We start from the raw sequence: 24,663 nt of genomic DNA, 5'->3' as shown, positions 1-24,663 counted from the left end.
ATGTCTGTGCTAGGTACCCAGTGTTCTGTGTTTAAGCTTCATTCTAAATACTGGACTGAACTTTGATTTCTTCTCATTCATAGTCAAGATCCAATCAAAATAGTTCAACCCTAACTAGGGTTAAACTTTCATTCCAGTAGTAATTCTTATAGAGCCATTGAAACAAACTTTATTATTTGCATACTCAAACCTTGACGGTGACCAAAAAATAATCACCAACTATTTTGTAATGAAGGTCTCACTGTTTATGCTGGTATTATGCTTTGACTGTTCCTCCTTCTCCATTATGTTCTTCTCAGACTGGCTCACTGAAGTTGGTTAGACCATGTCTGTCCGGAGAAAACTGTTGTTAGATATCCCAGAAGATACCAGACATACAGTTATAGATGATACACTGTGAATCAAAGCCTCCTTCAGAATTTGTCTAGTGGTTAAGAGACTGGAATAGGTTGTCTGACTTTCCTTGTCTATAAAATAAGGAAATAAATGGTATTTACCTCATATGTAGGTTGTAATGATAAAATATCACCACCTGTATAGATTCAGCATGTCAATTATTACTAATAGATTGATGAATATATGCTACATTCTGTAGATGAATATTAATTATTTTAATTCTTTGAGACTTATAACATCAAAATTACTAAGTCATAGTAACATTGAATTTAAAATAGAGCACTCGGCTTTTAATAAGCAATTCCCTATTTCAACTTCTTTTTAGAAAGGTCTTGAAACAAGTTAAGAATTAAAGTTAGTATTGCATAAAACTATTCATCTCAATTCTAAAACTATAGGGTTTAAATTTAAGTAGCTTATGACTTAAAAAGGAAAACATGCTTTTATCTGTATCACATAGCTATTTAGGCTTGTGGATGGTTTTTGTGGGTTGTAAACGCACATAAATTATATTAGGTCAAACAATAAAAAAATTACACTTGTATAATTAGTGACTTCCAGCTTCTTGTAGAGACTGGCTTTTATCCTGTTTCTCAATATCATGGCTTTAAGAGATGGATGTTTTGGAACAACAGAGAGAAAATTTCCAATACCTTTTATCTTTTGTATAAAAGGGACAGTGAATTGTGAAGTCATTTAGGAGAGAGGATTAGCTACACAAACCAATAACTTGGCCTGTCATCAGTTTCTTTTGTAGCATTCCACACCATCCAGAGTATGAGTCTTAGACTGTGGTTTTGTCTTTTGTGGTTTGGTAGGATCAAATATTGTGTCTACACACTTAAAGAAAGAAAATCTCTGATTGATAACATTTTAGAGTTGCCATGGAGAGAATATGTATTACATTTTCTCTAATGGGAACTATATTAATTTTAAGGAATAGTTTTAGAGCAAGATGACTAATCTGTTCATGGTATTATTATTATTGTTGCTATTGTTACTACTACTGCTGCTACTACTACTATTACCATACTCTTATTTTGTGGTACAGGGTTTAACTCAGGGCCTTATACTAACTAGGCTGGTTTTCTCAACCACACTTCCAGGCTTGGTTTTTACTGGGTATTTTGAGGTAGGGTTTTGTGAACTGGGCTAGTATTAACAAGTAATGTCTCTGCTTTCACTCTCCCATGGAGCTAGGATTGCAGGTGTGAGCCCAAGCACCAACAATTTTAATGTTTTCAGGTATCTCTTAGTAACAATAGAGCTGTTTCATGGTCTTAACCCTGGGCAGGCCTCAGGGTGCTGGCACACCAAAGTTTAGGGGATCACAGAGGATCAAACATTATCCTAGTAAATATTTAGAAGAAGCCAAAACTGAAATTAGCAAAAGAGAAATACAAACTTGAACCATGGAGATATAAATTAACAATCCAACTAAGAGCTATATAATTTATGTGCCATGATTGTTAACTAAATCATTATTAGGTATTCAGTAGTTCATAAAGATAATCAGTCTTAAGAAGAGGAGGTAGGAAATTGTATTATTCCTTTTGCTTCATTGGAAAATTTCAACCAGAGTTGGAAAGACATCATCTTAAACTTGCACAGAAAGCAGTAGAAATTGCCTCTGAACCAAACTACTTCCCATGCTCTTCAGCTCTGTAAGTCCCAGAGCATCCATCCTCTGGGCTAGCACCATTGCACCCTGTAGGACTCTCTGCTCCTATTCTTCCTCCTGTTTCATTAATCTATTTAGCATCCACCACTGTAATGTGGAGACTTTTTTGGCTACACTCAGAAATAGGAAGTATTTAAGAGACTTCTTGGCTCTGTCAAGAGCTGCCTCATTTTCGAGATTTGCTTGTTACAGATTAGTCTTGGCTGCTTACCTAGTGCCTGCTATTCTCATTTGCCTTGTTTTCTGATACTGGTGCATTTACTCTCTGACCTTGGGCTGGCACTTGTCTTGTGATCCACTGCAGTTCTCTAAGAAATCCACAACGAACAGCTTCTCCTGTTTCAATGGAATTTTTCAGGAAAACTTGAGCTTTGCTCATTTTTTAAAAATTCTCTGTTTTTCCTTCTGAACATCCTAGCTGTAAACATCCTAGAGTCCCTCCATTTTCAGTGCGGTCTATACTATACTGTTCCAGTAAACTGGGTTTTCCTTTGTTCATTAGTCTTCATATTGTAGACTTCTGCATATGTTTTTGCTGTTTGGAAATTTATTTTCTATCCATTTCTATATCCATACACCTAAACTCTGGTCCTGACCCCCCTAGAGATATTAAGACTTTCTGATTTTATGAAAAGCTATAGATCTAGACTAGTGAGTACTTCACTCCAGAAAGTTCCTAGGTGTCAGGAAAAGGGAAGACAAAAATCTCTGCAGTCATTTTGATAAGTCTGCTAAATAGTATGACTGAGCAGTTTCTAGATCCTGTGGAGAAGAGAAGGCTGCTAAAGTGACAGAATAGTATGGCTCTGCAGTGGAAACTAGTTTGCAATCCTGTTTTTGTCATTCAACTCCATCTGACAAAACAGATAAAGTAAGTTTCCATTTCTGTATCTATAAATTCATTGTAGGGATATATTGTAAGATTAAATGAGATAATGGATAACACATAAGGAAATCTGGGACGCTGAAAGTTACAGTTACTGTCATTGCAATCAAGGATTTAAATTGATCTTATCAGAGAGCCATCTCTAGAGTAGTCTCTTAGAATCCTTTATTAGCAGATGTCTTCCATTCTCTCAATGCATTTCCCTGTGACTGAAGCCATGAGCATTGTTACTCACTATTAGTTACAAGTTTCTGGGACATATTGGTGACCTCATACATTTGGGTAGCTTCTTTCTTATTCTAGGTTCCTGTGTTTTCCAAGGAGTGCCTTTGATGTATTTCTACTTCTTCCTCTCAATTTTTCTCATTATCTAAATGACTCGGCCACTTATAGCCTTCATATCTATAATCTTCTTTTGGAATTACTAGGGTTTGAACTCAAAGCCTGTCCTTGTTTGGCTGGTTCTCTTCCACTTAAACCTACTTTTTGCTGGTCATTTTGGATGGATTCTTCAGGATTTTTCTTCCTTTCGGTTTCAAGCTTTCTAAATAGCTAGGATTACAAGCATGAGCCACTAGCAGTCAGCTTTATAATTCAATAATTACTATGAATTATTTCTGTCTTGCTTAAGATGTAAAAAAACTCTTCTCCCTTTGTCAAAGACTATGTTCTTGTTCTGTTACTTTGACTGTTACTGTCTCTCAAACATACATTTCTCTACCTTAATACTGTGAGATAAAGAGCAAGAATCTGATACTGAATAAGATCATAATTAGGAGTAAATAACATTAGCATGTTGGATTTTAATTCTTAAAACAAAATTCTAGTAAAATTGAAGTTCATTGAGAATACTCAATCTTCAATGGAGTGAATTTTAGAAAATATTACAAGGCGAATTTACGTATAAGAAAGTCTTAATGTTTGAGAATAACAAACATTGAAAATGTTATTTATGAATCATACAGAAGTAATACCAGGGTAAATTCACAGGACTTCATGGACAGTGGTTCATTTCAAAGTCAATCTGTTGACAGTTTAATAAGGTTTATCTTTAGCATACCTGAATACTATACCAATGGCTTTTAATGTCACATCTCTTTCAGCACCTCCAGTTTTCATACAAGAACCTGCTGACGTGTCTGTAGAGATCGGCTCAAATGTGACACTGCCTTGTTATATTCAGGGTTATCCAGAACCAAAGATCCAATGGCGACGACTGGACCACATGCCCATTTTCTCAAGGCCTCTTTCAATTAGTTCCATCAGCCAGCTGAGAACAGGAGCTCTCTCTATTTTAAGTAGGTCAAAGAAGATATATTTTACATAAATATCTACAATTACATTGTACCAGTCAAACCATACTTGTTTTGGTTACAGTTTTTGCAAAATGACAGTAGCTGTATTTGAAAATCATCTCTGACATAAAATGAACATACTATGTGGAGTTTCCGATTCAACCTCTGAAGTGACCCCACACAACTGTACCTACCCCAGTGCCTGCCTCCACTGTGGTCTTAAAGAGCATTACTCGGTTCTAATACTCATCTGTGTTCTTGAGAAATAATTTTGTATATTTTCTTGACCTACATCATAAAAATTATCTTTATATCCAACATGTACAGCAAAAGTAAAATAAGGAAAAGTAATTTATGCTCACTGTGAAGTACTCTGGCACATTTACATAGGATCACCATGAACTCCATTGCCAAATGCAGACTGATATGGGGATATGGGGTTGCTGTCTCTCCAACTCCTAGCTGGTGAAATTATTTTTGAAATAGTAAACAGTGTTTGCCAAAGATCTATATTTCTTCTATTTCAACCAAATTAATTCCATACAATTACAAGTAAAAAACACAATCCATGAATTTCCAGTGGGGTCTTTAAAATTCTTGCTGGACTTGGAATACTTGTTCTTTCGTGAATCTGCCCCCCTGTTCTGCCCCTCTAGTGTTTGCCCATGAAATATGAGTAGACTTCACCAATTAAAAATAAAAAAGCAAAATATCTCCTCTGCTAACTTCCAAAATGCCTCCAGGGTGGTGTAGGTTTCTACTCTGTGAGCAGACCTTAACTTTTTCCAGCCATGCTTTTGCCTTTGTACATCATTAGAGTTGGACTGCCATTCCTGTCTTCTACTCTTTCTGAGGTAGAGGTCAGATATTGCCTGTAATGGGAGTCTGATTCCCCCATGGAGTCTTCAGCCACTCCTGTTGGTTATGCTCCCACAGCTCATGGGCTAAAACTCACTTAGCCCTGACCCAAGTAGGAGGTGATTGCTGTTTGCACTGTGGCTCCTCTAGAAGGGAGGTTACAGGAACAGAACCATTATTTTGTCCAAAGACTCAGCACTGCACCTGGCACGGGGTCAAGGTTTCCTTGGGTAGTATTGAAAAAACAACTTCATTCTTCATTTTAGACTTATGGGCAAGTGATAAAGGAACCTACATTTGTGAAGCTGAAAACCAGTTTGGAAAGATCCAGTCGCAGGCAACAGTAACAGTGACAGGACTTGGTAAGGTCATGTGATTGTTGGATGCTGAACTGTTCATATCATCTGACTTTTCTTTTGACATGTCTGGCACATGCCAGGTTTTATTTTATTTAATTTTTGCTGGTTCTGGGGCTTAAACTCATAGCCTGGGTGTTGTCCGTGAGCCTCTTTGTGCTCAAGTCAAGTGCTCTACCTCTTGAGCCACAGCACTACTTATGGCTTTTTCTGAGTGGTTTATTGGAAATAAGAGTCTCACAAACTTTTCTGCCTGGTCTGGCTTTGAACCATGATCCTCAGATCTCAGCCTCCTAGTAACTAGGATTACGGACATGAGCCACTGGCACCAGGCTCAAGTTTTATTTTCTTAAAACCAAGCAAAAGCTTTTCTCTCTCTTTCTTCAGTTTATAGTGCATGTATATGTATAAAACTTCAAAGCAAAGTCTCTTGGGGATTTTGCTCTGACTTATGTTAATCTTTTTATTAATTTTTTTATTTTGTTTGGTTTTGAAGGTATTAGAGTTTGAACTTGGGCTCTCATGCATGCTCTACCTGCTTGATCAGCTGGTGCTCTCCTGCTGAGCAATGCCTCAAGCCCTACATTTTATGCTCATTTTGCCCTCATTTTTCTACTCAAGCTGCCTCACTCTGAGATCCTTCAGATTTCAGCCTCCTGAACAGTGAGGATTATAGACATGTGCTCCTGTGCCAGATAGGGCCTATTTATAATATTTTATTACTTTTGTACTCAACAGGTCTAGCCTCATTTTATTGCCTGAGCTACTTTAACAGCATCTTTATCATTCCCATTCTTTTCAGGCTATTCATCATTATCAGATAAATAGCCTTTGCTTGTCTTCCCAAATACAATGCAAGTATCTTCCTTGACACTTCCTGTCTTCCATGATCCTGACAAACTTTCTGTTTACTTTTCTTCTGTACTATTACCTTTTTGCCATTTCCTTGGTTGAATAAGCTCCTTTCTCTCATACCCATTCTTACTTCAAACTTTTGGCCCCTGAAAGAAAAATAATTTTTGCAGCAGCACTCATGCTTTTGGACGAAATAGAGTTGAAAGTGCCCATGCTCTCTCTGGTCTAGTTGCTCCCCTCATTGGAATCAGCCCCTCAGTTGCCAACGTTATTGAAGGACAGCAGCTTACTTTGCCCTGTACCCTGTTGGCTGGAAATCCCATTCCAGAACATCGATGGATAAAGAATTCCGCCACGGTAATGGGACCAAATGCATGCATTGACATTTGTATTTGTCGTAAGTTAGCATTAATGTTTTCCAGCCATTGAAGTGAAAATTGAATACACATGCAAAAATATGCTTTGCAAGTATATCAAAACTTTCTTATTGTTAAGGTTTATTGATCTGGGGAATCATGTAAAAATGATCAATGGCATGACTTGCATAATTTCCTAGTCATTTTATTGGTACTAATAAATTCCCTTCTCAATATGTAAGAACTGAAGTTTATAAATGCCATTTTATAGCATTTAGATATTTTATAATCTTCATTGCATTATGTTTATGAAATGTTAATACACCCATAAAATTTGTGTGTATTATATAATAATCTCTATGATGTTTAACTTTGTACATTCTGTTTTCTATTGTGAACTACTTAAGAATGTAGATACATATATAGTATGTCGATACATAGTATGTAGATACATACATAGTACATAGTATGTCATTGATTTTTATTGTCTAGCTTTTGACCAGGGAAGAATGTGGGTGAATTTTACAGTTTACAGTTTTATGAATTTGTGTGTGTGTATGTGTGTATGTGTGTGTGTGTGTGTACGTGAGAGAGAGAGAGAGAGAGAGAGAGAGAGAGAGAGAGATGAACAGTGCTCAAAGTTCAAGCCCTAGGACCAGCAAACACACACACACACCACACACTCTCACACACTTCACACACTTCTACTCTCTTTCTTCCTACTTACTTTCTAGCTTTCTTGTTCATGACTGATACTCTAACACTTGTGCTATGTCAGATATTGAAGATAAGCATATAGACTTTTCTACTCAGTCTGACTTTGAACTTTTATCCTCCAAGTCTCACTTCCTGTGCAGCTAGGACTGCAGACCTCTCAGCTTCTATAAAAATTTTCTGTAAATATACTATTTGTAATGTTACATCTTCATCTAGTTTAGGGCATTTCATTCCAATTTCTAAAGGTTTGACTCCTTGTCTTCTTGAGGTACTCATCTGAAGCAAATTGACTCAGTATAAAAAGTTAGAAAATTGTACGTATTTTCATGACAACCCTAAGGAAAAATAGTATACCTTATTGGGAAACAAATGCTTTGTATATGGTGATTCCAGTTGACTATTATCATATCCTATATGCAAATCTTCATAAATGGTATAGATTTGGAGGCGATCATTTTACACAAAAATATTGCCAGCCTTCTCTAGAATGATACTTATACATTGTCCCCTATTGTTTGCATCTGCCAGCTGACAGAGTAGGTATTGAAATTCACTCCCTTTCCATTGGCTTAGTAAATGCCAGTGGTCCAAAACAAAACTAGTCAAATAGTCTGGAAAAGTGGCTCATGTGTTATAGAACTTGCCTAACAAGAGTGAAGTCCTGAAATCAAACCAACAAAGTCAAAAATATATGTAACATGTGTATATACTAAATAGCTTTCTACTAGAAATAAGGTTCTCTTATAAAAGAACAAGTGGAGTCAAAAGTAAAAATTGCTTGTAAAATTTAAGTTCTAAATAATAACATTTGCAGAAACAGTGTTTCTTTCCTTTTTCAACTTATGTCTGTCTCTGAAAATTTTAGTAGGTATAATTTTTAGAGCTATATCAAGATTGAATCTGATTGAGGAATTTGTGGTAACTTTTCTGTTGGTTTTGTGTGTGTGTCTGTAGAATCTTGAACTTAGGGCCTAGGTGTTATCCCTGAGCTTTTGTGCTCAAGGTTAGTGCTCTACCATGTGAGCCATAGTATCACTTCTGGCTTTTTGGTAATTACTTGGAAATGAGTCTCATAGACTTTCTTGCCCTAGCTGACTTAAAACTGCAGTTCTCAGATCTCAGTCCTTTGATATCTAAGTATGAACCACCAGTACCTGGCTTGCTGACTATATTTTACCTAGGGGTACTAAAATAGTTTCTATAAGCTATAAAATTGTAGCTTTTTCATGATTCAGTAAGCAAAAAAAGAAGATCCAACCTTGGTTCAGATAAATTCTTGCCTTATTAAATTAAAAAATATTATTCTAATTTTTTTCTCTTAGTTGGTACAAAACCCATATATATCTGTAAGAAGTGATGGGAGCCTTCATATAGAAAGAGTTCGACTTCAGGATGGAGGCGAATATACTTGTGTGGCCAGGAATGTTGCTGGAGTCAGTAATAAAACTACCTCTGTGGTTGTTCATGGTAAGAGACATGCAATGAAATTCTTCTTAAATCTTATTCAAAACTGGATTTGTGTTTTTTAATCAGATGGCTGCCATTCCGTTTACAAGAAGTAGACATCTCTCCTACTTTTTACATTTCTTGAACACTATCTGCATTCTTTATACCATTTCCAGATTCCCCTTTCTTATTTACATAAAAAGACATTCTTGGGAGTGAGCACCTGTATCAAGGGCTTTTATGAGTGATATTTTAATGGATAAAAGAGAATTCAGCTCCCAGAGAGTAATGTTTAAAAATACACTTTCATTTCAGGCAAACTGAACTTACTTTACCACCCAAATTGACTTTTTAAAAAAAAATTGTACAACAAGCATGTCCTTACTTATGATGCTTACTGTTTGAGCTAGAAATGACCCAAACTTTACTGAAGTTCAGCTCATGTGTTGTAAACCATCTTCTTGCATGTTAAATAACTTAAAGGTCACAAATATGAAAATCCAGAGCCAATCTTTTTTTCCATCCATGACTAATAGTGACCACTTTTTTACATCCCATAAATAAGGGACAGCCTAAGAAATTGTCATGATTTTTTTTTGCCTATTTCTTTTACAAATGTTACAACATTGGTTTTTATAAAAAAAAGTTAGCATTAAAAATAGTTTTGTGAATGCAAGACTGAATAACTTCGGAAAGGAAGTGCTACAGGACACCAATTTTTCGCAGTTGATTCACATTTCATTTAGTAAATGAACTGTAGACTTAACTACTTTGCAAATGTTTTATCTATTGAAAAATTCAGTGAATAAGAATCTGTTTATGGACCCATATCCAGTATTGAAATAGAAACGGCAATAAATGATCTCCCATCCAAGAAAAGCCCAGGTCCAGACGGATTCACTGCAGAATTCTACAAGGCCTTCAAGACAGAACTCACACCAATATTCTCAAACTCTTCAATGAAATTGAAAGAGAACGATCACTACCAGACTCATTCTATGAAGCCAGTATGACCCTCATCCGAAAACCAGGCAGGGACTCATCACGGAAAGAGGACTACAGACCAATTTCCCTGATGAACATAGACGCAAAAATTCTCAACAAAATTCTGGCCAGTCGACTTCAACAGGTTATCAAAAAAATCATACACCACGATCAAACTGGTTTCATTCCAGGGATGCAAAGTTGGTTTAATATACGCAAGTCAATTAATGTAATCCACCACATCAACCGGAACAAGCTAAAGAACCACATGGTTTTATCTCTGGATGCGGAAAAAGCGCTCGATAAAATCCAGCACCCATTTATGCTTAAAGCCCTGGAAAAACTGAGATTCCAGGGAACATTCCTGAGTATAATCAAGGCAGTTTATGACAAACCTACAGCAACCATAACTCTAAATGGGGAAAAACTAAAGCCATTCCCTTTAAAATCAGGAACAAGGCAGGGATGTCCACTCTTTCCCCTGCTCTTCAACATAGTACTAGAATTCCTAGCCAGAGCAATTAGGCAAGAAGAAAATATAAAGGGGATCCAAATAGGAAAAGATGAAGTTAAACTTTCTCTCTTCGCAGATGACATAATCCTATACCTAAAGAATCCCATAGACTCTACCCCCAAGCTACTAAAGCTGATCCAAAACTTTGGCAAAGTTGCAGGATATAAAATAAACCTTCAAAAATCAAAGGCCTTTTTGTATGCTAACGACCCGAAGACCGAGGCTGAAATCAGGAAAGCAACTCCTTTTGCAATAGCCCCCCAAAACATAAAATACCTAGGAATAACCTTAACCAAAGAAGTGAAAGACCTCTTTGATGAGAACTTTAAAAGCTTAAAAAACGAAATTAAGTCAGAACTAAGGAAATGGAAAAACCTCCCATGCTCCTGGATTGGGAGGATTAATAAAATCAAAATGGCAATATTGCCAAAGGCTATCTACAAATTCAATGCAATACCCATTAATATCCCAACACCATTCTTTAATGAAATAGAGGAAGCAATCCAGAAATTCATATGGAACAATAAAAGACCTAGAATAACAAAAACAATCCTAAGCAGAAAGAACAGTGCTGGAGGAATTACAATATCCAACTTCAAGCTGTATTATAAAGCTGTAGTAATAAAAACAGCTTGGTATTGGCACGGGAACAGGCCTAAAGACCAATGGAACAGAATTGAAGACCCAGAAATGAACCCACAGAACTACGCCTACTTAATCTTTGATAAAGGAGCTAAAACAATAGTATGGAAGAAACATAGCCTCTTTAACAAATGGTGCTGGCAAAACTGCCTCAACACATGCAACAAACTTAAACTAGATCCTTATATATCACCCTGCACCAAAATCAATTCCAAATGGATTAAAGACCTTGAAATCAAAACAGACACCCTGAAAACACTAAAGGAAGGAGTAGGAGAAACACTTGGGCTCCTTGGCACAGGACGGAACTTCCTTAACAAAGACCCAGAAAGGCTACAAATCAAAGAAAGGTTAGACAAATGGGACTGCATCAAACTGCAGAGCTTCTGCACGGCAAAGGACATAGCTTGCAAGATAAACAGAAAGCCCACAGACTGGGAGAAGATCTTTACCGGCCATTCAACAGACAAAGGCCTCATATCTAAAATATATGCAGAACTAAAAAAATTACCCTCTTCCAAAACAAAACCACAAAGAACCAATAGCCCCCTCATCAAGTGGGCTAAAGACTTACAAAGAGACTTCTCTGATGAGGAAATGAGAATGGCCAGGAGACATATGAAAAAATGCTCTACATCACTGGCCATAAAAGAAATGCAAATCAAAACAGCATTGAGATTCCATCTCACCCCAGTAAGAATGTCATATATCAAGAAAACTAACAATAACAATTGTTGGAGGGGGTGTGGCCAAAAGGGAACCCTACTTCATTGTTGGTAGGAATGTAATCTGGTTCAGCCACTCTGGCAAGCAGTATGGAGATTCCTCAGAAGGCTAAATATAGAACTCCCCTATGACCCAGCAGCCCCACTTTTGGGTATCTATCCAAAAGACCACAAACAAAATCACAGTAATGCCACCAGCACAACAATGTTCATCGCAGCACAATTTGTCATAGCGAGAATCTGGAACCAACCCAGATGCCCCTCAGTAGACGAATGGATCAGGAAAATGTGGTACATATACACAATGGAATTTTATGCCTCTATCAGAAAGAATGACATTGTCCCATTTGTAAGGAAATGGAAGGACTTGGAAAAAGTTATACTAAGTGAAGTGAGCCAGACCCAAAGAAGCATGGACTCTATGGTCTCCCTTATTGGGAATAATTAGTACAGGTTTAGGCAACTCATAGCAGAGCATCACAAGGCCCAATAGCTATACTCTTATGAACACCTCAGATGATGCTAAGTGAAATGAACTCCATGTTATGGAGACAATTGTTATATCACAGTTGTAACTACTTTCAATGTCCCATGTGTATCTGTAGCTTCTATTATTGATGATGTTCTTGTATCACCTTCCTGTGGTTGTACCTACACTATCTCTGTAATCTTATCTGAGTATATTGGAAACCGTGTATACTGGTATTGGAACTAGGAAATTGAAAGGGAATACCAAAATTGAGAGACACAGGGTAAAAAAAGACAAACAACTACAAAAGCAATACTTGCAAAACTGTTTGGTGTAAGTGAACTGAACACCTCAGGGGGGGAAGGGTAAGGGGGAGGGGAGGGTGGTATGAGGGACAAGGTAACAAACAGTACAAGAAATGTATCCAATGCCTAATGTATGAAACTGTAACCTCTCTGTACATCAGTTTGATAATAAAAATTTGAAAAAACAAACAAAAAAAAACCAACTAGTGTAATAAAAGATTTGAGGTATGGATCAAAAAAAAAGAATCTGTTTATGAGTGTTTTGCTTCCATCTTTCTCAGTTTTATACTAATCTCTATGACAATCACCTGAGATATTCTTTAGGAAATGTTATTTTGAGTGCTAGTGCAAGACTGAAGTAGTAGAGCACCTGCCATACAAGCACACAACAGGAATTCACATCCCAGAAACATCAAAGAAAGAGAAAAAGAAGAAATGAAAGGACGAGAGAGGCAGAGGAGGGAATGGGGGAGGAGGAGAGTGAAGAGAAGAGAAAAGAAGAAAATAAAGTTATTTTGAGGAAATGGTAAAGCAACCTAAATCACTTACAGCCTACTAGAATAAATGAATAAACAAAAGCAGATTGGATATTGTGGTATGACATCGTTTTTAAATCAAAACAGGCCATAGATATCTACTACAGGGTGATTATAGACTAGTTTAAGAATCCACTGTGGGAACAATCTTATGTCATATCCTTTAGCATTTAGCAATTCCCTAGGATATTGTGTGGCACATCCAGGAAACAAATTTTCACCTGGGTGGACATAGTCATGACTAGATTATTTATGATGTCTGCTACATCAGAGTATTAAGAAGAGAGACAAACATTGAGATGCTTTCTAGTGATACAAGAACTTTTAGTAATTAGAAGTTCCAAGGCTGTGCACCAGTGGTGGCTCATGCCTGTAATCCTAGCTACTCAGAGGATGAAACCTGAGGATTGAGGTTCGAAGCCAGCCCTATGAGACCTTATTTATTTATTTTTTTTTTTGGTCATGGGGCTTGAACTCTGGGCCTAGGTGCTGTTCATGAGTATCTGTTCAAGGCTAGTGCTGTACCACTAACCACAGCACCATTCCCAGTTTCCTGGTGGTTAATTGGAGATAAGATTCTCATGGACTTTCTTGCCCAGGCTGGCTTTGAACCATGATCCTTAGATGTCAGCCTACTGAGTAATTAGGATTATAGGCCTGAGCCACAGGTGCCCAGCAGTGAGATTTATCTTCAATAAATCACAGAAAAATCCAGAAGTGACACAATGGCTCAAGTGGTAGCCTGCTAGTCTTGAGCATAAAGGAGCCTAGAGACAGCACCAAAGCCCAGAGTTCAAGCCTCATGACTAGCAATAAATAAATAGATAGATAAATAAATAAATAAATACATACATACATAACTGTTGGTCCATTTTCATCCAAAATGAGCAGCTAGTTTTATAAATAAGGTTTAACATAAGCAACCCAGTTACTTACTATGTTCTACCCTGCACACATTCAACAAATGGATGTGATATTATGTCAGCTTCTGAATATCTGTTTTATGTGAATCAGCAGAGTCATTTCCTTTCTGCCTGTCTGTTTTCAAGAACATCTATTAAAGGCTATTAGCTCATTCTTTAAAGAAATGAATGAACACAAATAAAAATAGCAGAAGATTTTGTCATTTTGTTGCAGTTTGACCATTGCAAAGAAACTTTTCTCTCATACCAGATGTCATCAGATTTCAAAACTGGATGGAATTGGCCATTTTTCTTTCTTTCAGGCAAACTTAATATGAGTTTAAGAAAATATCTTGTTCTATGTTGCTGAAAATTGACAACATATTTGAAAGTTGAGGATTCTTTCATGATTCTGGAAATTAAATTTCTTGCTTTAGTGAATGGCCTGAAATTTGTGTTTAGAACTGAAGATTCACTGCCAATTCTTTAAGAAGAAATTATTTAAGAACAAGTCCAGATATAGGAAAAGATGAGTGTGTGTCTTGTGTGTGTACTGGGTTAGTTTAAGCCATGCAGGAGTTTTTATAAGGATGTCTAGTGTATCTTGTATTCTAGTAATCTTCTAATTACAGGGAGTATGATAATTCTGGAAATTTTGGGAACTGTGTGTGTGTGTGTGCATGATCAGATTTTCTTTTCTTTTTCTTATCTTTAGTTGTATCGAAGATTTAAACCCAACATGTCATTTTATTTACTTATTTTATTAAACTTTTTGTCTTTATTGTCAAAGTGTGGTACAGAGGGTTACAGATTCATATGTAAGGCAGTGAGTACATTTCTTGCTCAACTTGTTACCTCCTCCCTCATTTCCTCCCTCTCTCCTTCCCTTTCCCTCTCCCCCATACAGTTGTGCAATTGATTTACACCAAATAGTTTTGTAAGTATTGCTTTTGGAATGGTTTGTCTTTTTGTCCTTTGTCTCTCAATTTTGATATTCTCTTTCCCTTCCCCAGTTCTAATACCCGTATAAACAGTATCCAGGGTATTTGGATGAGATATAGTGGTAGCAGGGGTACAACCACAGGAAGAGAATACAAGAGAAACAAAACTAAACAAAACAATCACACAAACAAACAGACAAGAAAAAGAAACAAAAAAATACAAAAGGTACAGTTTCACGTGGCACCAACATGTCAGTTTATGAGTACAACTTATCTTGGTCAATATCACTTCTTTCTAAGAAAGGAACAAGGTGATTGATAAAACCCAGGAAGCAGTTCTAATCTTATCTTCCCAGAAAATATAAAGCAAATGTCTCAAGTGCATCAGTCTTTCATTGTGTGTTCTTGCACTGTGACGAACATTCATTTATGAATGTTCTTTTATCAAAATCATTACTTTGAAATTGGCCACCAATGGGTTATTCTGTAAGTCTAGCTACACAGCGCTGAAATATGGAAGATAGAATTTCAAAGTCAGGCTAGAAATAAAATTCCACTAGAATTTCATCTCCAGTAAACTAACACAAAGCTGGACTTACTTTGTCTTCTACTCACGTTAATTCATCACTTTCTTTTCAAATACAATGATACATTCTTTATGTTAATGAAAAATGTTGAGTAATAATCTTATATTTTAGAAGTTTAAATGTAAACTCCTAAGGTCTTTCAAGTTTTACTGCTGAATTCCTTTTAAGGAAATACATCCTTTAAAAATTAGTAGGTTAAATTTGGTAGCCTGCTAAGTGATTCTTGTGTTATGTTTTGTGGTTAAACAGCTCATTCTGTGGAAGTAGCTCATGTCAGCTTAATGGAGCTTAATGGTAATGGATGATGTCCAACGATAGGTGTTGGATGTGTAACTGTTAGGGTATAATTCTGTATTGGCTGTTCAGGAAAAAAAAAAGAATATTTTTAGTTAAAACTGTTTTCTATAAAATCAGGAACAAGACAAGGATGTCTAGTCTCTCTACTTCTCTTTAATATAGTACTGGAATTCCTAACAAGAGCAGCAAGGCAAGAGAAAAACATAAAGGGGATCAAAATAGGGAAAGAAGAAGTGAAACCCTCCCTTTTTGTAGATAACACGATTCTGTAATTTATAAGAACCCATGGATTCCTCTCCCAAGTTATTTGTGCTGACCCAAAACTTGGGCAAAGTATCAGGGTATAAAATTAATCCACAAAATCGATAGTTTTCTTATGTGAACGAGAAGACTGACACTGAAATCAGGAAAGCATCTCCATTTATAATAGCCTCAAAAACAAAAAAAGTAAAATACCTAAGACCTCTAGGATGAAAACTATAAAAATCAGCAAAACAAAACTAAATTAGGTTTTAGGAAATCTAATCTCCTGGATTGGAAGGATTAACATTGTGAAAATGGCAATACTGCCAAAAGCAACCTACGAATTTAATGCAATACCCATCAAAATCCCAGCAACATTCTTTAATGATACAGAAGAAGCAATCTAAAAATTGATGTGGAATATGAGAAGACCCCAAATAGTAAAAACAGTCCTTAGCAGGAAGAACAGTGCTGAAGGAATATCAATACCAAACTTCAAAGTCTTATTACAAAGCCATAGTAATAAAAATACCTTGGTACTGGCACAAGAATAGGCCTGAAGACCAATGGAATAGAATAAAAGACCCAGAAAAGAAAAGACCAGAAATGAACCTACAGATCTATCACTACCTAATATTTGATAGGGGAGGTAAAAACACAGGATGGAAGAAATACAGCTTCTTCAGCAAATGGTGCTGGCAGAATTGGCTATACATGGGCAGAAAACTGAAGCTTGATCCTTATATATCACACTGCACCAGCATCAATTCCAAATGGATCATAGACCTCAATGTAAGGCCAGATACAAGAAAGTATTACAGGAAGGCATAAAGGAAACATTAAGGCTCCCAGTCATGGAGTGAAACTTCCTAAATAAAGATTCAGAATCACAACAAATCAAAGAAAGACTGGATAAATAGAATTGCATCAAAGTGAAGAGTTTCTGCATGGAAAAAGTCATAGATAGCAGGATAAGTAGAAAGCCTATAGAATGGAAGAAGATCTGTACCATCTATGCATTGGACAAAGGCCTCATATCTAAAATATACTTAAGAGAAAAACGAGGGAGAGGATACCATTGTTAGAAATGTACTCATTACCTTATATATGTAACTGTAACCACTCTGTACATCACCTTGACAATAAAATTAAATTAAAACTGCAATAAATAAATAAAATATATACTTAGAGCTCAAAATTAACCCCTCCAAAAAATTCCTCAAAGACACAGCAACCTCGAATTTAACAAATGGGCTAAAGACTTAAAGAGAGACTTCTCAGAAGAAATTAGAATGGCCAATAGACACATGAAGAGATACTCAATATCTCTGATTATAAAACAAATACAAACTCAAAACAACATTGAAATTCTACCTTACCCCAGTTAGAATGGCCGTTATCAAGAAAACTAACAGTAACAGATGCTGGTGGGGATGTGGTCAAAAGTGAATGCTATGAGAATGTTGGTGGGAATTTTAACTTGTTCAACTACTCTGGAAAGCAGTGTGGAGGTTCCTCAAAAGACTAAGCATAAGCAATTCCACTCCTGGACACTTATCCAATTGACAATAAACCAGGCCACACTAAAGCTACCAGCATAACCATGTTCATTGCGGCATTGTTTACCATAGCCAAGATACACAATCAACCCAGAGGGCTGTTAGTGGATGAATGGATCAAAAAATATGGTATATATACACACTAGAATTCCATGCTTCCATCAGAAAGAATGGACAAGGTAACAAACAGTACAAGAAATGTATCCAATGCCTAACGTATGAAACTGTAACCTCTCTGTACATCAGTTTGATAATAAAAATTGGAAAAAAAAAAGAATGATAGTTCTTCATTCATAAAGAAATGGAAAGACTTGGAAAAATATCTTAAGAGAAGTAAACCAGACCCAAAGAAACATATCTTGCATGGCTTCCTTCATTTGTAGTAATTAGAATGTGCCTATAAATCTACAAGTAAACACAATGGATGGTAAATACAAGAAATTACACTTGGACATGATGAATTAAACAGGACTCTAAACATTCACACAGTGAGACCAAAGAAGGATATTCTAAAGAGAAGATCACAAAGACTCTAGAGCTATTTGCATATGATCATATAATATGTTGTTAATCAAAATGAACTCCAAGAAATGGAAAGGAGAGGTTTCTTTAATTCACTTTTTATTATTTTTTGTTTTGTTTTTCCCCTTTTGTCACTGGTTTTTATTTCTGTATTTTTTGTCTTGTATGTAGGTTGATATGATTAGGGGAGGCTAAGGGGAAAGCACAGATATAGTGGGGCCAAGGGTGAACTAATTCAATAGTGATTCTCACTAGACATTATGTAGAAAATAAACTATACAACTTGGGTAGACTGGGTTTGAGAGGGAAAATATTGAGGGAAAGTAAGGGAAGAGATGACACTGTACAAAAAGAAATGAACTCACTACCTGACCTATGTAACTGTAACTCTTCTGTATATCACCTTTACTATAAAAAATAATTTTGAAAAAATAATTTTCTTCAGACCCCTTTTTTGTAGGAAAGACATCATGTTAAATATCACTCACTGCTTCAAGTTTTTATTGAGTTTATCTAGAGCTTAGCTATTGTGTTTTCTTTGTTTAGCAGATTATCACTATCAAGTTTTTCTTAATTCCTATTAGAAATGTTAAAATGTTATCACTGATCATTTTTAGAATCATTAAGTATATATTGGGAAAGTTCAATTTTAAACATTTGATGCTCATTGAAAGATGCTCAGATGCTGACTCTGGCTTTTCTTTATAGTCCTGCCAACCATTCAGCATGGACAGCAGGTCCTGAGCACGATTGAAGGCATCCCAGTGACTTTACCATGCAAAGCAAGTGGAATTCCCAAGCCATCTATTGTCTGGTCTAAGGTAAGGGCTGCATGTAATGTCATTACCTTAGATCAGCAGGTAAAAGTTACTATGAGGTGACCTCTGATATAGAGGAATGAAGCCCAGCAGGACAGGATTGTGCTGATTTCCTGTTGTGACTGGGTTGGTCAGCTTCAATGTGCTGCTACTCTCTAAGAAACCATGAGCTCCGTCTGAGGAAGACTCTCCTGACAGACAGGAAGTGGGGCATTTATAAATGACACCACTGTATTTCCTGGCTATCTCTATTGCAGCCATGGAGCTCTGTGGAGCTTTGGGTAAAACTTTGTAGATTCACTCGCAAGTAGTATAATCCTAGCACAGGACACTGAGCTGTCCAATAGAGCCATGCTGAAGTCAGTAAGGCTGAGGGGACGTGGCCAGAGGTAAGAGGGGTCTTCTCTAACATGTGAAGTGCTTAGAGTGCTGATACATGGACATGCTTACAGAAATTTTTATGGTTATGTTGTGATGTAATTCAAACTTAATGTAGTTGACTGAGATGTCCTTTCCAAGCCATGTAACTATGTGGAATTTCCTTTGAATAAAACCTCAAAGTAGAATCACAAATTTCATGTATGAATAAGAATTATAAGATAGATGGACAAATACATCCTCTTGTATCCCTGTTATGTGGTTGTTCAGTTTTCATTTATATTCTTGCAGCAAGAAATCAACACATTTAATGAAGAAGTCCCTATTTTTGAACTACCACAGCAAGGCCGTATTTTTTCTTTTGCAATGTAGTTTGCATCTGGCAGGTATAAAGTAAGATAAAATGATAATGGAATAGTGAAATGTGGTATTTATATAATGAGCACTACAACAAAAGGGTCTCTGCATACCATCTCATTTTCTCCAGCAAAAAACAAACAAAAACCCTCTGATATATGGAGATGAGACATTGGGAATAACATCTGTTTATAAATAAAAAGGTTAATGTTTTTATATTCTAGACCCAGAAGTTACAATGATGAGGCTCATCTCCAAACTGCATAGTCTCTGGCACTGAGTAGAAATTCAATGCCCTTTGAGGAAAAGGCCAAAATGAAATGTATACAGGCTGCTTTTGTGCTGGAACCACAGAAGTAAGGATTTGTGCTCCAGGGCTTGACTTCTGAGGTTCTGATCCCAGTCTGCCACTGATTGGCTTTGTGATCATGAGCCAGTTTCCCCTACCATCTTCCCCTGTGCCTCAGACCTCTGGACTGTCAAGTGGGGTTGTGAAAACTCCTACTAGAAAGATTATTTTTGAGTATTGAAATAGTTATATGAAGTACTCAGAAAAGAGCCTGGCCTAGCCTCAGAACTCATGGTGGTACACATTTAGATTGTTCTTTTTCTTTTTTAAACTTCCTTTAATTTTTTTTTACTTTGTTAATATTTTTCTTTATTGTCAATGAGAAGTACAAAGGGGTTACAGTTTCAGTGAGTGCATTTCTTATTCAACTTGTTACCTCCTCTCTCATTTTACCCCTGCCTCACCCCTCCCCATTTCCCTCTTCCCCTGATGAGTTGTACAGTTGGATTATACCAAATGGTTTTGAGGTTTTTTTGGCCAGTCCTGGGCTTGGACTCAGGGCGTGAGTACTGTCCCTGGCTTCTTTTTTTTTTTCTTCTTTTCTTCTTTGTTTGTTTGTTTGTTTTTGCTCAAGGCTAGCACTCTGCCAACTTGAGCCACAGTGCCACTTCTGGCCATTTTCTATATATGTGGTGCTTGGGGAATCGAACCCAGGGCTTCTTGTATACAAGGCAAGCACTCTTGCCACTAGGCCATATTCCCAGCCCACCAAATGGTTTTGTAAGTATTGCTTTTGGAATGGATTATCATTTTATCTTTTGTCTCTCGATTTTGGTATTCCCTTTCCCTTCCCTAGTTCTAATACACATATATACAGTATCCAGGTACTAAGATCATTACTAAAATATGGAACCAATCCAGCTGCCCCTCAGTAGACTAATGGATCAGGAAAATGTGGTACATATACACAATGGAATTCTATGCTTCTATCAGGAAGAACAACACTGCCCCATTCATAAGAAAATGGAAGAACTTGGAAAAAATCATACTAAGTGAAGTGAGTCAGACCCAAAGAAACATGGATTCTATGGTTTCCCTCATCGGGAGTAATTAGTACATGTTGAGGATAGTCATAGCAGAAGACCACAATAGCCCAATAGCTAGGCCCGTATGAACACATAAGATGATAAGCATAATGTACTCCACGTTATGGAAACAAGTAGTATATCATTGTTGTAATTATTTTCAACATGCCATATGAAACTGTACCTTTTTCTTTCTTTTTATCTCTCTCATATTACCTTCCCGTGGTTATACCTCTGGTGCTATCACTACATCTGATCTTCAGATTATTCTTAATCTGTCTTGTTTAAATAGCTCTGACAGAAAGGGCCTGGTGTGGCAAAATAACGACCTGATTTAGTACTTTTATTTGTCTGATTTTGTTCAGAAATAACTCCCTTGTAATTAGCAACTGTTTTTGTTTAAATCTAGTTTTTCACTACTTGGAGATATTTTTCTTTCTCCCTTTCTCTCCCAGATGTGAAGTCACTCCTTATTATCTTTAGGAACCTGTTGCTCTTTATTGTGTTTTTAGAAAGGAGAGCTGATTTCATCTGGTGATGCCAAGTTTTCTGCGGGGGCTGACGGAAGTCTCTATGTGGTGGCCCCCAGCGGTGAGGAGAGCGGAGAGTATGTGTGCACAGCCACCAATGCAGCCGGCTATGCCAAAAGGAAGGTGCAGCTGACGGTGTATGGTGAGAACTGCTGGAGGAAGGGTTCCCTTTGGCATTGCCTATGTGTGCTAGAACTCATATTTCCTGTCCAAGTAATGCCACCCCCAAAATAAATCTCTCACCTATACACCACACCCCCCCCATATACACACATACATGTTCATCGCACAGAAAATTGTTTCCACTGCCAACTAAAACCAATTCTACTTAGATTCTGATTTTAAGAAAAGTAATTGTACAGTCCATTAGGAAAAAAATGTTATGGTGTTGGTGCAAGAAATATAGATATCTCATCTACCCTTTTTCAGTAAAACACCATTCTGTTATATCTCCTGACAAAAGTTGGTCACTGGTGGCTCACCCTTGGAATCCTAGTTACTAGGGGGCTGAGGTCTGAGGATTGAGGTTTGAAGCCAGCTTGGGTACACAAATCTGAGATTCTTATTTCCAAGTAACCAGCAAAAAGCTGAAGTGGAAATGCAGCTCAAGTGGGAATGCCAGCCTTGAGGGAAAATGCCAAGTGAGAGTGCGTAGGCCTGAAAGCCACTGAGAGCTGCCTCTATGGGCTGCTGGTGCAGAGGGAAGACTGAAGGTTATTTGTGCCCTTGGCTGCACAGCTGCCCTGCTTCCCTGTGTGGAAAGGAACTGCTGACAGCACATGGCAGCTTGCTCCTCCACTTCCCCCAGCTGACACCACACAACTATTAACCCAACCTTTATGTATGCCCAGAAACTAGAAGATAATCAACACCTTCTTGTAACCTACTTAAGAACATTAGTAGTGCAGCAAACTGTGCTTTATCTTCAATGTACTGCTTCCCTTCCAAACAATGTGTTTATTTTAGTAAGGCCCAGAGTGTTTGGAGCCCAGCGGGGGCTGTCCCAGGATAAGCCTGTGGAGATCTCTGTCCTGGCTGGAGAAGAGGTGACCCTTCCCTGTGAAGTAAAGAGCCTACCCCCACCCATTGTTACCTGGGCCAAAGAAACCCAGCTCATCTCACCCTTCTCACCAAGGTAGGCAAATTTGGGATGATTGGCAACACACGGTAATGGAAATCTGTTGGGACAGTTTTGTGCCTGTTGAGAATTTCAAATGGGTCACACAATAGCTTTTAAATTTGAGACAATTTCCATTGAGGTTTACATATGAGCTTTTTACTCTTCCAAATCTTCTTTTTAAGGTTAGAAATGTTAAGACTCAGCCTTGCTGTAGTCTCCCTCTGGTGCATTTTACAATGTTGTTATTAAAATAGAGCAGATTGGTAGGCAGATTTCTATGAGCCCCATGTGTAGCACACAGAATTCTGTGACTCTCAGGAGAGCAACAAAATGCAGTAAGCACTGTAATGTCTAGGACTGGGTTTTCATGAAATGGTTTGTAAGTCTTTTTAATTAAACCCTTATACAAATAAAGGGCCACTGAGGTGATATAATTTATTGACTAGGGGACATAGCAAGGTGAATGTCAGTTTTAAGAACATAAACTTTCTTGCCATCTGTTTCTGAGTTAAACTGCTCTCTGTCACTTAATGCTTACCTGAAACTTTGTAAAATTCTTTTAGGGACGTCTCATATTTCCTGTTTGCACAATGAGATTGCTGCTTATTTCAGGGGATAGTCTACATTTTACATCTCCATCTCTGCTTCTCAATTTCTTCTTTAAGCTCCACATCAGGCCAAATGTAACTGGTAAAATAAAAATTACAGTCTCTAACTAGGTTCAGGTAGCTTTACACCTGTAATCCTAGATGCTCACAAAGCACACATCTGGAAGATCGCAGTTCAAAGAAAACTCAACAGAACAGGATATGAGACTCTCCAATTAATCAGAAAAAGCTGGACTAAATAACTGTGTTGGTCTGTTTCTCAACCAATGGTGAGGAAAATATAACAAGAATTTGCATGATTTTACTCTTTCTTTGAAAAAATGGTATTACAGAAAGTTTTGAATAAATACATTAATTATTAACAAAAATGTTGAAGTTCCATTGTCTTTAACCAGTCCAAATTTTGTCACTTTCTTGGCAGGAAAAGTTGTCAGAATTTACTGTGTACTCTTCCATTTTTAAATACCTTGGAAAACTGATGAGTTTTTAATTGTTTATGTTTCTTTTTCATTTGTTATTATAGTATATAGTAAATTGATACTTTACTACTCATTACATCAACATTTATTCACAATTGGATAAATTCAGCTTATTTATTATAACTAGTATAAACATGGGTTCATCTATTTCCCTACATTTGTGTGTTATAATTGCTTTATTCTTTTTTTTTTTTTTTTTTTTTTTTTGGCCAGTCCTGGGCCTTGGACTCAGGGCCTGAGCACTGTCCCTGGCTTCTTTTTGCTCAGGCTAGCACTCTGCCACTGGAGCCACAGCGCCACTTCTGGCCATTTTCTGTATGTGTGGTGCTGGGGAATCGAACCCAGGGCTTCATGTATGGGAGGCAAGCTCTCTTGCCACTAGGCCATATCCCCAGCCCCATAATTGGTTTATTCTTTCTCATAGTTCTTTCTACAAACCTTGTCAATGAGTATGGGTTTTTCTTTTTTTTTTTTTGGCCAGTCCTGGGCCTTGGACTCAGGGCCTAAACACTGTCCCTGGCTTCTTCCCGCTCAAGGCTAGCACTCTGCCACTTGAGCCACAGCGCCGCTTCTGGCCGTTTTCTGTATATGTGTGGTGCTGGGGAATCGAACCTAGGGCCTCGTGTATCCGAGGCAGGCACTCTTGCCACTAGGCTATATCCCCAGCCCCGGGTTTTTCTTTTAATACTTCTTTATATGTACACATATGAATTTCTTAAGAATCTATTTCTAAAACTATGATTTCAGGTCAAAGTAAAGTCTTTTCCCAGCCTTGTAGACATTGCTAAATTGTTCTCCAAAGGAGCAAGTGACTTACCTTCCACTAATAGACTATCAGTTGACTGGCTTTGTGATCCTCTTCTAAGAATGTTCTCCTTTGATCTCACTGTGTGACTGTCTACAGACCTGTGGAACTCATCATGTCCC

The 24,663-nt window shown here is 37.3% G+C and overlaps 1 protein-coding gene across 6 annotated transcripts in view; it reads left to right on the top strand.

The window, feature by feature from the left end:
• Hmcn1 (hemicentin 1) overlaps positions 1-24,663 on the top strand; it is a 429,493-nt gene that overhangs the window by 217,622 nt on the left and 187,208 nt on the right. For all 6 annotated transcript variants that reach the window (XR_007212651.1, XM_048358109.1, XM_048358110.1 and 3 more), the window contains 7 exons: positions 4,067-4,261; positions 5,383-5,478; positions 6,557-6,684; positions 8,723-8,867; positions 18,781-18,893; positions 21,512-21,671; positions 22,496-22,664. Coding sequence is in view for 5 of the 6 variants with exons in the window: in XM_048358109.1 (XP_048214066.1) it covers positions 4,067-4,261; positions 5,383-5,478; positions 6,557-6,684; positions 8,723-8,867; positions 18,781-18,893; positions 21,512-21,671; positions 22,496-22,664 (1,006 nt within the window). In the remaining variant the exon portion in view is untranslated. The remainder of the gene's footprint in view (positions 1-4,066; positions 4,262-5,382; positions 5,479-6,556; positions 6,685-8,722; positions 8,868-18,780; positions 18,894-21,511; positions 21,672-22,495; positions 22,665-24,663) is intronic.

This window comes from Perognathus longimembris, chromosome 11 (genome assembly GCF_023159225.1).
Source record: "Perognathus longimembris pacificus isolate PPM17 chromosome 11, ASM2315922v1, whole genome shotgun sequence".
NCBI classification, from domain to species: Eukaryota; Metazoa; Chordata; class Mammalia; order Rodentia; family Heteromyidae; genus Perognathus; species Perognathus longimembris.
The sequence above is the reverse complement of the archived record's forward strand: the minus strand, read 5'-3'. Positions and strand labels throughout refer to the sequence as shown.